Source organism: Mus caroli, unplaced genomic scaffold (assembly GCF_978045245.1).
Source record: "Mus caroli unplaced genomic scaffold, Mus_caroli_1 scaffold_12, whole genome shotgun sequence".
In the NCBI taxonomy this organism is placed as follows: Eukaryota; Metazoa; Chordata; class Mammalia; order Rodentia; family Muridae; genus Mus; species Mus caroli.
This window is the reverse complement of record NW_028227267.1, coordinates 50,303,337-50,316,886: the sequence shown is the minus strand read 5'-3', so window position 1 is coordinate 50,316,886 and position 13,550 is coordinate 50,303,337. Positions and strand designations below refer to the sequence as shown.

The following is a 13,550-nucleotide window of genomic DNA, read 5'->3' as shown; positions in this document are numbered from 1 at the left end:
TCTACACACCACTCAACCTTATGTTTATTTAGTTGTTTTTGGAGACAGGGTCTTGGGTAGTCCAGACTGGCCTTGAACTTTCTGTGTAGGTGAAGATAACTTTGAACGTCTGCTTCTCTTGCCTCTACCTGTGATCTGACCCCCCTGTCCATGGCTTACAATCCATTTCCTGCAGCTTCTCCTTGTTCTCCGGATTCTCCTTTCTTGGCCTCTGACAGGGTCCTCTCTGGCCCCAGGCAGGGCTGGTCCCTTCTTATCTGTTAACTTGTCGTGCGATAGTGTTTTCTCTGAGCCTTTCTCTGAGCTGTTCTTGTCTTAACTCTGAGTTATTGCACATATTAATTGCAGCCTGGTGTCATTTACATGTCCCTCTGCTGACGGATGGTCCTCCCGGATTAGAGTGGCGCTCCCTCCTCCTCATCTGACTTCTGTACTCACACTACTTGGCAGACATAGAAATCAGGGCAGGCGGCTGGAGGGGGGGGGTGGGGTGGGCAGGAAGGGATTGGAAACTGTGCCTGGGAGAACAGAGAGGGCACTTGGCTCAAGAGAAGGCAGGAAGGTGAGCTCTCAGAATTGTGAGACCAACGCTGGGCCAATGTCCTCTGTCATGTTCTCTTGTCTGCTTTGGTGACCCGCTAGGACTCCTTAGTGACACAGGATGTGGATTTTGCTGCTTAATGATGAGGGTGAGATGACCCAAAGCAGCTTTTGGAAACCATAGATTTGAGCCAGGAGGAGACCTCTGGGGCACCACTCACCTGAACTGGGGTAGGTGGCATTGGTCTCTTTGAAGGCATCTTGGCAGGTGAAGCTTGTCTGGTTGCTCCAGGCAATGGCCCCATTGCTCTTGGAATCCATAGCTTTCATGTCCAGCACAGTTTTGTCAGTGATGAACGTTCCAGATTCCATGGTTTTCGGCACATTGATTTGGGAATCAAAGTCGGTGAACAGGCAGAGGGTACTGTCCCGAGACCGAGGGTCTTTTAACTGGTACACAGCAGGTTCTGGGTTCTGGATGTCTGTGGGCCAAGAGGACTGATGTTAGAAGATTTATTTTTTGGGTCCTAACTTAGGTCAGAACTCAGATGCTAGTGACAGGCAAGAGCGGAACTCTCTGGACTAGCCAGTCTTGTTCACAGACTTTACATTGGAAATGACAGCTTAGGATCTAGCTGCCCATGATGGACACAGGCTTAGGAACAGGCACAAGTCATGAGTGCCAGCCAAGATCTCTAGCTCTCAGTAGTTCCTCTCCACGGGGTCCTTTCTGGCATCTGGGAAAACCAGAAAGAACTATGGGACCACTAAACCATCTTGTCATTTTTCTACTTAACACGATCTTCAAAACCCCGGTGGGTCCAGTCAAACAATTTTGTTTTGGCAGGACAAACACAAGCTTAGAAAACAGAGACTTAGATGTCTTCTCTAGAGTACTCTCCCCCAGGTAGGCTGGACATTGGTGAGAAACGAAGGCGTGTGATATTTTAACATTAGGTTAGAAAATCTCTCACACTACCAGGCCATTTTTCCTCTCTTGTTGATAAATGTTTTGAATAGCACTCACACCAGAGCCCTGTCTCTACAATTTACTCCGGTCAGCCTGGATTAAATCAACAGGCAGCTGAAGTCGCAGAATTTTCACCTGTTAGAGGGACACCAGGCTGTTCTGAGAAATGACTATTTCTTCAAATAAAAATAACCGAGTAAACCACACACCGGGCACTGAACAAACGTGCCCGGCTTTCACCATGAAAACATACCACTTAGCAAACCAATCACACTGTCTCTTTATTCCAGGAAAGCGGGTGCTACCTGAAGACAATTCTTTCCTTTCTCCAAGGGATTTTGTTTTTAACGTGACTCTCTCAGACTATTTCCCCACGCCCTCCACGGTCTGAGGAGGAAGCAGAGGCTGGCCGGAGGCAGACCACCTAGAGAGTTTCCAGCAGGGCTGTGATCCAAAGCTCCTTCCCCTGTGGGTCTCCCACAGTTCTTAACTGATCACAGGAGCCAACCAGGGTGGCCTTGGCAATGCTGGCTCCCTGCTGGATCCTAAACCAAAGCAACCAGGCCCTGGTGCCATTGCTCAAGGATGCTGAGTTAAGACAAGAGCTGTAGCAAGCAAGGTACTGCCTCAGAGCAGCAGAGCTGGGTGGGTGCCGTGGTCAGACATGGAGTTCTGGCCCCTTTCAGGCAAATATTTAAGGTCTCGCCACAGAGACGTCCTAGTGTTTAGTCCCCTTCATGTTCAGCTCCATAGATACCTATTGCAACCCCACCTTTCCCCCTGAAAATGAGAAACAAATCCCCTTTAACTAGAGGTCTTCAGGGTTCCTGTCTCTCAGAGCCCTGCAGTGAGAGACATTCTATCTCTACCTGGTCAGAAAAACACATTTTTACCACTGATAGCATCCGAGGTCACTTTAGCAAGACTGGATCAATTTCTCAGCTACAAGTTCAGCTGCTCTGATTCCTAACTTGCCATCATAATTCAAAACATACAGAGGCGGCGCGTGTCTGAGTGTATAAGCGCGAGGTAGGTCCCCAGGGGCATTGCAGTGATGGAAAGAGTCCCTCACCACTAAATCTGTGCTCTGTTGTTAAGTACCGGGAACCTTGGAATGAGAGTTAGTGACACAGATCAGGCTTGGGTAGTGTCAGGAAAACAGCACCCACCGCAGGCTTGTCAGGAAAGATGGAGCACCTGTCTGCACACCAGCCCTAATGCTTCCTTACACTAACACCCCCTGATTGTCTTCCAAGGAGGCTGGGATGAACTCACCTAGAGTCTGATGAAGACGAAGGGGGCGGGGGATTCCTGACACCCCTCACCTCACATCTAGTCTGCTTACTAAACTGGATTCTTAGTGTTCTTGTGGCTGGCCCTGGATCCAATCTCTGTATTCCCTGGGACGATCTAGTATTTCTTATTTCCACTGTCTAAAAAGGTTCCTTTTATTTTATTTTATTTTATTTTTTTTGCCTTGTTCTCTTAGTCTATTTTTACTATCAGATCTGCCTACACAAGCCAAAAGGCCTGTGCCTTGTTTATCCCAAGATCAAATCTTCTTTCTTGTTGCCCCGTGGTTGGAATTCCGCCTCCCTCCTCTCTCTTACTTACACAGATCTTATCAATCTGTCAAGGCTCAACAAATCTTTTCTAGCACAGAAAGCAGCCTCAGTCTAGGGCACCTTCTCCAGGACCCTGACCCTCTGAGTCTGTTTATCTACACCAGCAGTTGCCAACCCTTAAATAGTTTGTAGGTTGTTAAATGTACAGTAGTTCTGAACATTTGTCGAGTGTCTATGCTGTCTGCGGACAGGTCAGACATCTATCTGTCTTGGGCTTTTTTATTCTCAGCCTAACATTACCTAGAGTGATAGCTACTTAGAGGCATTTAAAAGTGTCCATTGAATGATTAAAGTCATCTTTTAATGAGTTTGACCTAGAGAAAACACAGATATTTAAGATTGATAGCGATGCCTTCCCCCTTCACAGACCTCCGTAAAACAATTAGCAGGATACCCCAGTTAGCCTCTCCCTGCCATGGGAACAGCGGACATCTCCAGAGAGAGCGTTAATAACTGTGGCCTAACGGGTTGCAAATGGTGCCACTTGGGGTCACTCACCAGATATTACCGTCACTTGGGTCCCTTCCCCGAATGTTAATTTGCCACTTAGTCCTCCAGTATTCACACTGTAGGTGACACCTTTACAGAAGCCTAGGCGACCTACCTATTCCTTAGATAGAAAGAAAGTCTCTCAGGGTGGAGAATCCCAGGCCTGAGACTGAGCCCTTTTGCTGTCTTGCATTGGAATTCTGTCTCTGCTACAAACAGTCCTTTCCTCCTGCCCTGTTCTACTGTGAGGCCCCACATTGAAGTAAGTGACATGATTTCCATAAATTCAGGAGAATTTACGAGATCAAAACTCCCTGCTCAGAGCAGCAGTTTCTCGGATACTCTAATTGAAGGATCTAGATTATCAGATCCTTCAATGATTGCCAAGGGTCCAGAGCGAGGACAATGCTTCCTCAGTATTTAGTGCTGGGTGGGGTGGGCCCTTTCTAGAAACATTTACAATCCTACAGAAGAAGATACCAGAACTCAAGCCAGTGTGTCTTGGACAGAGAGGCAGAGGGAGTTCTTGTAAATTCTATCCTTGACTCATTCTACGTATATGGTAGATTTCTGAATTTGGTTTCAGCTCCAAAGATTAGTTTAGAGCTATAGCTGAATTCCCAGTCCAGGTAAGGTCTTTGAAGAAGCCTTTCTGATACCAGTCAGAGCCCACGGGGGTCTCAGGATATTTCCCTAAACTGTCCTGGAGTTCTTGGTCCCTTACAACTTCTGTTTACCAAGGAAGCTGTTGTTTTGCTTTCTTGACAACAGTATAAACCTTGTGTGGCAAGGCCATGATCAGATCATAGTACCAAGGATGCATTAGACACTCCCAATGGAGGATTTTTGTTTGTTGTTGTTGTGTGCAGGCAATGTCTCACATGATACCAAATGATGTGGGAATATCACTTTGCTGTTGGAAGTGGAAACACTATTAAATATAGCCGGTGAAGGTAGAGCCAGAATTCAGCACAGGCCTATCCTCCTCCTCACCATCTCCCTTCCTATCCTTACAAAACAGAGCACACTGGCCAGTCACGGAGCTCAGCCATTTTTACCCTTGGGGAGGGTCCTGGAACTCAACTCAGTTCTTAGAAAAGTCTCTGGGAACTGGTGTCCCCTCACCACACTCATTAGCTAATCCAGGAGTTTAACTACCTGCTGCAATAAAAGAGAATTTGTGTTTGCCATTAACCCATCTCTTCCTCCCCAAGGGCACTTAGCTAATTTCCCGAATGTTCAGGTTATCGGGTGCTGATATTATCAGCCTCGCTTGAAAGCACTGAGTATGTGCAATTCTTTAAAAAAAATTTTTCTATAAATTATCCTGTCCAGATTTTCATTTATTCAATTGGCTCTTGGCACCTCTCTGACTTAAGTACGAGAACTGGGGATATTTTAAGCTACCACCAAAGCATGTGGAAATAAGAAATGATATTCTGTGCATCCCAAGATTTGCTAGAGATTACACCAACAAGGCACCAGTTCTTTTTTGCTCCGGTCATTGGCACAATCATACTCACATGGGCACACAGCCAGTCTGGTTCCTGCTCCAAAGGTCAACTTATTGAAGCTACCAGATAACACACAGCAGAAAGGTGCTTTACAAGAATTCTAGCCTGCACTGGACCAGCCTCGATGAGACATTCGTCTCCTGCCTCAGTTTACCGATTTCCTTTGATGAAAGGGAAATCTCACCTCAGATCCCTTTTCTCAGGAGTAGCCCCATGGACCTTTCCCTCAGCCATCTTGGAGCCAGCAGGGCTTTCCTGAAAGGAGGTTACCCATTCTGGCATAGGCAACAGAGTTAAAGGTGTAAGAGGCACCTTGGGAGAGTGTGAAGAGACAGAGATTAGTTGTAAAATGATTTTAAAAAGTACACATTGTTTTCTTTTCTGACATGGTCTTGCTCTGTAGCCCAGGGCTGGCCTTGAACTCACGATCCTCATGCCTCAGTTTCTTGAGTGCTGGGATAATGAATGTGTGCCACCATGCCTGGTATGAAATGGAACTTGAGGGAAGACTGCACTGGTGACAAACATCGGCAAGGCTTAGTGACAGGACTGAGGTGTAGGAGGGCCCTCCCTTAAGATGGCATCTGTCATTCCCTAGGGTACGCATGGACTACAGTTATCCTTGCTAGGGAGTCAGGAAGCTCTGCCTCATACTGATGTCATATGGAACACAGACCCCGAAGTCTGAGAACATTGTAGACAAGTGAGACCTCTCAGTGGGGACACCAGAGAGCCTCATTCCTTCTCAATTTCTGTGAAAAAACAAAAACAACAAAAAACCAATCTAAAGCCCAGAAAGATTAGAAGCCTTGTAATGCATTCCAGTCCTGAAGACTGCTGATCAATGCTAGCATTTTAAAGTCTGCAAAATCTAACAATAAAGCAAGCCCGGGCTCCTCAAGCTAACTATTTGAGGGTAATGCTACTACGAGCCATTAATATCTCATGTATGTACATGGGTATTTATTTCGGTCTTTGGATATGCCTTCTCTAGCTCTAGGACAGGACATTAAGATTCCATTCTCATGCTAGTCTAATTTTAACCGTTGGGTTCTCTGTGCTCCGAATCGGCTCTTTCTCCTGTTCACTCCTGCGGCCACAATTAGGGGCCTCACTGGAGCTGATTGTTTCTTTCTAATGATTAGGAAACAGCTTCATTTCCTCCCCACAACTGCAGCGCACCTAGGCAGCTGAGCTGCATCTGCTTCTGCCCTTGCCAGCATCCGAGCCTCAGGGACCTGCGCACACAGGACGGTATCTTCCCAACAGCTTTACCCGCTAAGAAAGATGTCAACTCAAAAGCCTTTTCCAAACACAGAGTTTTGAGCTTCCGGCCATGGTTCACCACGTGCCTGGGAGCTGGGCATTTCAAAGATGATTGTAATGTCAGCGGGATCATTTCCTCCGTGTACCACTTTCCCTGATGGTCCCTCAGATGGACACATCTTTATCATCACATCTCTAACTTTCCTGCTAAACCCTGATTGTGCTGTGTCCTCATTACAGACGTTTTTGTCCTTTTGCCTCTTAACACTGGTTTTCCAGAAACAGGATGGGCTTTCTAATCTAGGCTCACTGACCCTTGGCAGGAAAGAGGCCCTTGGTGAAGCACACAAGCAAACAGACTCCAACAGAGGCGCCTTCCCTGGAGAGATGGGATGCTTCCCCTGCTGGCGAAGAGATTCTGTCCTCTAAGGCAATCTAAATTTCTACTTCTTGCTCTGTTGTACTCCATGTGGGTGGACTCTAGTCTCCCTGCTTTAAAGGCCTAACAACTTTCTCTGTTGGAGAATACTCACTAATGCCAAACCCAACGGGTTTTAAACAGTGATTTCCTCTCCACTGAAATCTTCCCAACATCTAAAAGGCACTTTTGGAAAAAAAAGAATCACTGATTTAGTGTGTGTGTGTGTGTGTGTGTGTGTGTGTGTGTGTGTACACACGCAAGCACACCTTGGCTGTGACAATCTGTTCAATCTGTGCACACACTCTGGATTTCCTGGTCTTCCCTCCCTTCCTCACATCTAGCAGAATGGTTAGGATACTAGAGTTGTTTAATAAGTAGCTATTGCTAAAATACTCTCTTTTCAATGCAGGCCTGAAACTTACATTCTTTTGTTATGTCTATTCATCTTGCCCTTTAACTTCTGTAGGGTCTAATTGATTTGCGTTGTTTTTGGCATTACGTAGGCTTTAACAGTCCTTCTTGTCTCTTAGCTGAGCATGGGGTTTCTTGAGAGTGTGTCCAAAGTTCACTATCTTTGGGAAGTTTAATCCATTATCTTTTATGAAACTGAATGGTAACAAAAACAAAAATAAATCTTTTGTTACACTTAGTCACAGTTTCTTCTCTGATACAGATCTAGGAACCACAAAAGGGTCTATGATGATGAAGAGATTAATTCCCTTTGGCAACTACCTTAGAAAATACACCAGTAAGCAAGCCAATGGCTGGGAATTTAGAATCCGAATCACTGGTTCAGCGTGTAAGAGAGCAGAGGGACTTACTTGCATAAACTTGGAGTCTTGTCCCGCTCCCAAAAGTGAGCTGCCCCACAACCTGTGTCCCCCACCCTAGTACAGCACAGTACAAATACCTGCCCCCAGAAAGGGCAGCTTTCCATCACCGCTCAGAGTGTCTCAGGGAACAAAACTTTTGTGTGGCTTCCCTCATGGTTTTAATATTAATTCCTCTTTCTTTGTAGGTTAATATCCAATGAACAGTCTCCTAATGTTTCTCTTTCCCTCTCCAAAGTTCGTGCACCTTGCTAAGACAAGTGTGACTTTACTTAGGTCCCCAGAAATGCTGAGCCACTCTGCCATGGCTATTATGGCCAGAGGATCAGGATGTATAAGGTTGGACCAAACCTTCTTACTTGGGGAAGGAAAAATTTACACCCAGGTAACCTTTGCGGTGTGGGGGACTTCCTTCACACTAATAATAAGTCCTTTAGTCAAGTAGACCTAACTCAACTTCAGTTGTGTTTTTCTGAGCTATGTGATCTTGGGCAACTTGCTAATAATTCCAAGTCTCTGATTCCTTATCTATAAAATGGGTCCAATATCAATTACCTATCATTAGGATGGATGAGTGTACTGATCGAAGAAGGACAGGGCCCAGTCACTGGCAGGTCAGCCAAGTTGTAAGCAGTAGCTAATTATAATTCCTATCAGTGCTTTACATAGGGAAAAGGACTGAGGCTTCTTGAAGCCAGAGGAGGCCCATTTTTGTTCAGAATTCCTCTGCATCCTGGCTGCTATCTGGGGGGAAAAGATCTCCTTGAGTGGACAGGAGATGGTGAGTTTCTTAGACAGAGGGAGGAGTAGGGTAGGCTCTGTGTCTGCTACGAAGAAAAGTTCTTCAGAGACCTGACAAGAGGAAAACCTCGGTTCTCAAAATTTGGATATTTGTCCTTTGAAGCAGAACCCTTATCCATTATTCAACGCAGCCTCATTAGACCTGACACACCGACAGTTACTTCTCTTCAGCAAAGGACTCCGTTAATGAGTGCGGACCACTCTACTCACTCACTGTAGGACGCCCTTCCCTAACATTCTGCTCACAATTCCCCAATGATTGTTTCTGCACTACTCACATGGATGAACCACGAGGCTGGTCCCTTTTCCAAACGTAGGTTTGTAGTTTCCTCCTGAGGTACACAGTGAGGAACGCCTTTGATGAAACCTATCCCCTGTGACCTCCCTTTGCCATTGGTCTTGTTGGGTTGGGGCAGCAATCCAGGGAAACCCTGGGCCCACTGGATCCCCTACCCAGTTACACTAAAAAACCTATCACTTTCTTGTCAGCACAGAAGCAGGAATATCCTAATACCACCACGATCAATCACCTTGTCTGTGTGGCAGACAGTCTGGTCATCTAGGGCTTCTGAAAGTGCCATGGGAGTTGGGACTCTAGGGGATATTACACAGGCTTGTCCTGATACACCCCTAAACTTCTGTCAGAAGCTTTCTTTGTTCTTCTCTGGCTTTCCTTCCTATACTCTGAAGGGTTCCATTCATAGTCTTCCCATTACGTGAGAGCCCCAGGCATTTGATTCCTGCAAAACCCTGTCTGACCAAGACTCTGTAAGGTTAAGGTCCTTCCTGCGACTTGTGTTATTATCCTGGAGACAGGCACCCAAGGCCATCTGATCATCTTCATTTCCAGTGACCTTGACTCAGACAGGGCCTTGTTTCTATGAAACCCCAGAGGAAAAATGCTGTAACTTTTGAAAGACAAGAGGAAATGGATCTCCTGATGCCTACTTCAGGATGGAGAAGCTCACAGAAGTCACAGCCCAGGCTGCAGCCCTAAGTTGACGTGCGCACCCCAGCCATCCTTGGCCCTTGCACGTGGCTGGCTCACCATTGATCTCTACCTGTGCTTTAGAATTGTTAGTAAAAGGCTATGTGCCTCTACTGAACTCAGGGTGAGAGGAAGGGGTTGGGGCTTGATACTGCTCTGCACTGCCCGGACCCTAGGCTGCCACAGTCACAGCAGCAAGGTGTCTCCGAGGTCCCTTTCAACACATATTTCTGTGATCCACTGTTCAGTTTGAAAGCAAGCCTCAAGGAACAGTGGGTGAAGCTTTATCAAGAAAATGAAAGTGTGGCCATTGGAGATGCTGGAGCGAGAGGGTAGGAGGAAGCGAGGCTGGAGGAAGCTTAGGACCATCTGAGAACCTCGTTTGTGAGTGACCTCACAGATGGATGGGTACGCTCTCCACTGGCCTGGAGTCAGGACAAGGAGTGATCCAGGTGAAGGAGGTTATCCTAGAGAGCACTTGTGACAGAGGACATAGCTCACTTACTTGGTAACACCACCACCTGGGTCCCCTTCCCCAAAGTAAGTCTGTTGTTGCCATAGTCCCACTCTGAGTAAGTGCTTCACAAAAACGCACACATTTCGGCTCTACCCTCTCACGGAGGAGGCACACCCAGGAAGAGGTGATCTTGAAATTTCCTGTAAGGGGTGCTATGAGGACTCAAAGGAGCCCTTGGGACGAGAGCAAACAGTGCCAGCTCCCCAGTGCTACCCACGGCCTCCGCTTCCCTCATCACAGCCACCAGTGGGCATCACTTTCTCCCTCATCTGGGAAAGGAGTCTTTATGAGACTTTGTGAAAGAAACACTCTGCTTCCGACGCGGACCTGGAGGGCGTGAGAATTTCTCAGGGCCCAAGGAGAAGGCAAACACATTTCTCACTCACATCTCCCACACGTGTGCAGAGGACCCTACTTTCCTGTGGGCAGATGCAAAAATGATCTCTCATTTTGCCAGGAAGAGCAGCACCGAGAGTAGATCCTGCTGAACATCGGTACATGCTAAGGACACGCCAGGGCACATGACTCAGGGCTGCCATGCCCTCTCTGGGCCTGAGCAGGAGCCTTCATGGCCCGAGCTCAGCTCAATCCTGTTTCTGCCCTGATCTCACTCTAGGATATTAATATTAATATTAATTGCTGATGAGCTTTTGCTTTTTTTTTTTGTCCTTAAAACGTCAGACATCTCAGTACTGAACAGAGTTGAATCCTCCCCAGCCAAGAAAAGTGGGGTCCAATTGTGTCTGTCTTCTGCCAAGTTTAAGTATCCACTGTTAACTCTGATCATCTCCACAACCCCAATTTGCTAATAAGACTGAGGGATTTTTTCTTTTCTTTTACTTATTTAGTTTTGAGACAAGGTGTCACTAGGTAGCTCTGGTTAGCCTGGAACTCACCATACAGAAAAAAAGCTGGCCTTGAACTCAGCCTGCCTCAGCCTCTCAAGCACTGAGGTCAAAGGTGCACCCCACCACACCCCGAGATTGACGCTCTTGAGATCAGAGATCATATCTCTTGTTTTCTTTCTTTTTTTGTTTTTAAGTCAACTACAGTCCCTGGTGTGTTGGTGATATTCAATAATCATTTACTAAGTTGAACTGGCTTTTAGTGAACATTATTATTGGGGGCAAAGAGGCCAGTTTTGGAAGAATTTAAAAGCTTAGTATACTCTGAGTTGGAAAGTCTAAGTGCTTAGGCAAGTGAAAAGCAAGGATGCACTTCTAAGGGAGATAATAAGGAGGCAGTGCGCACCCAAGCACTGTGACTTCCATGCAGATTTTGAGCAGAGAGGTGAGAACTGAACGAGCAAATAAGAAATCACTCAAAGGAACAAATGCCCTCCCCTGCAGGATCTTGACAGTGACTCCTTTTAAGGGGCAGAAAGAGTAATATAGCAGAAATGTGCACTCTAGGTCAGCAGCAGCGCTATGATTGCAAATAAGATAGTCCTAGCAGTGTCCCTTACACACCAGTCCACCAGCTGCAAACGCAGCAGAGCAGAGCAGAGCAGAGCAGAGCAGAGCAGAGCAGAGCAGAGCAGAGCAGAGCAGAGCAGAGCAGAGCAGAGCAGAGCAGAGCAGAGCAAAGCAAAAGCAAAGCAAAGCACCCAAGTGGTGGCTTCCACCATGTCCCAGGGGTCACTGTGACATTAATCCATACAAGGTGGCACCTGTAGCCAGGTCTGGGATTCTGACAGCACACTCAGGTTTGTTATTAAGTGTTCCAGGGTCTGTGTGCATACACCAATTTGCAAATAAGACTGAGTGAGGCTTATCATTTTAACCTTCATCTGCCCAAGACTACTGGAAGATGAAAAGAAATAAGGCAGAACCCAGTAAGAGAGTCTGCAGGCCTCATAAAAGCTCTTACTGGTACTCAGAATTCCTACTCTACATAGGACCTACTGTGGTCTTCTCTATTTATTACTATATGTCCTGTTTATTATATATTGTTTCCAGGTATGATACTCATGGATACTGTAATATAATACTATTGTCTACTTATTTTCTTATATAAACAGCACCGAAAGCCACAGGTACCTCCTTATCTCCCCTCAAAAAGACAATGAAAGACATGAACGCAGACAGATGTCCCTTCTACTGTAATATAAATCAAGTTTCTCATTGCACTCACTTGGATCAACCAACAGGCTTGTTCCTGTCCCGAAGGTAAGTTTGTAGCCTATGTTGCTCACAGTGATTTGTCCTGTGACAAAATGGGCTGTTTCCTCCACTTGCCCCTTTCACAACACAGTTGAGCATAGGTCTGGGAAGCCCACGATACGTGTTTAGTAAAATGCTCTGTAAGTTTTCTGTTCATGAATGAATCTTACATGTGGCCTGCAAGATGGGTCATTCACTCAACAGTAGTCATGGAATGTGGCTCCAGGGCCAGATCCCAGCTTCTAGACCTAGCCTTGCTCACATTGATTTTTTTTTAAAATAATATTGGATGATTAAAGCAACCCTCTGCATCTGAACTGCTTTTTAGGAAGAAAATAAGTTCTGAGTGAGATGGTTTCTAGAATCAGAGTTAAGTGGCCTGTGAGCAGTGGCTGCTCTGCCTGGGGAAGGTTTGAGGAGCAGTGATGGGTGGGGAGGGAGTCAGCCCAAGCAGTGTCTGCTGTGTCTGTCTCCCCACAGACCTGAGCTCACAGAGTGGTTGGAACGGCCCTACGCTCTGCTCTTCTGTTACGGAGAGGAGAGAACCCTTTAGAAGGAGCATCTATATCAAGACTTTCTGAATCTTTAACTCTTGGCATCGACTAAGGATGGAAAAGCTAAACTCCATGTATCTCCCTCCTCTCTGATTGGCGTTATCCTTCATTTCTAAGTGAACCATGACAGAGCCTTTGACATGAAGTAGAACAAACAGAGCTTTGAGGTCAGACAGGCTGACCAGGTTGGAATTTAGGCCTTCCAGATAACTAGCCATAGAATTTTGGGCAAAAGCTTTTCTGAGCCTCATTTCTCCTGTGCAAAATAAAAAATACTGCTTTTACCTTACAGAGCTATAGACTCACTATAGTATATAACACTATACCCACACATCATAGGCACTTATATGAAAGTTATTATCATTTCTCTTCTCTTGTTGTTGTTGTTGTTGATGATGATGATGGTGGTGGTGGTGGTGGTGGTGGTGGTGGTGGTGGTGGTGGTGTGTGTGTGTGTGGTGTGTCCCAGGAATTGAACACCCATCATCTGGTTTGTGCATCAAGTGTTTTACGTCCTAAGGTATCTCACGGGCCAGTTATTATTATTATTATTCTGTTAGATTATTGATTAGCAAGGCTATTCCATTAAGGTTACAGAATATGCTTCCTCTACTCGGAATTTGCTTCTGAAATAGTCCCACACTCTTGAATAGCATGAGCTTTAGGTTCACAAAGGAGGGAGCTTCTAAACTACAGATGTCTGCACCCTTTAGCTCCTGAGAGAGTCAGAGGCTCACAGAGGGGCAATGATGGGTTCAGTATCACACAGCGAGTTGGTGACAAATCAAATTTAGCATTTTGTCTGAAATTAGCATCCCGGAGCATGTGCCACCACCGCCCAGCTCTGGAAAACACTTGAGATTTCACAAAACT

General features: G+C 46.1%; 1 gene segment (V, D, J or C); it reads right to left on the bottom strand.

Annotated features, from left to right (window-relative positions):
- The window catches only part of LOC110309056 (T-cell receptor alpha chain constant-like), a 439,600-nt gene that overhangs the window by 2,656 nt on the left and 423,394 nt on the right, over positions 1 to 13,550 (bottom strand). The window contains 1 exon segment of the C gene segment in view: positions 762 to 1,022. Within this exon segment, the coding sequence occupies positions 762 to 1,022 (261 nt within the window).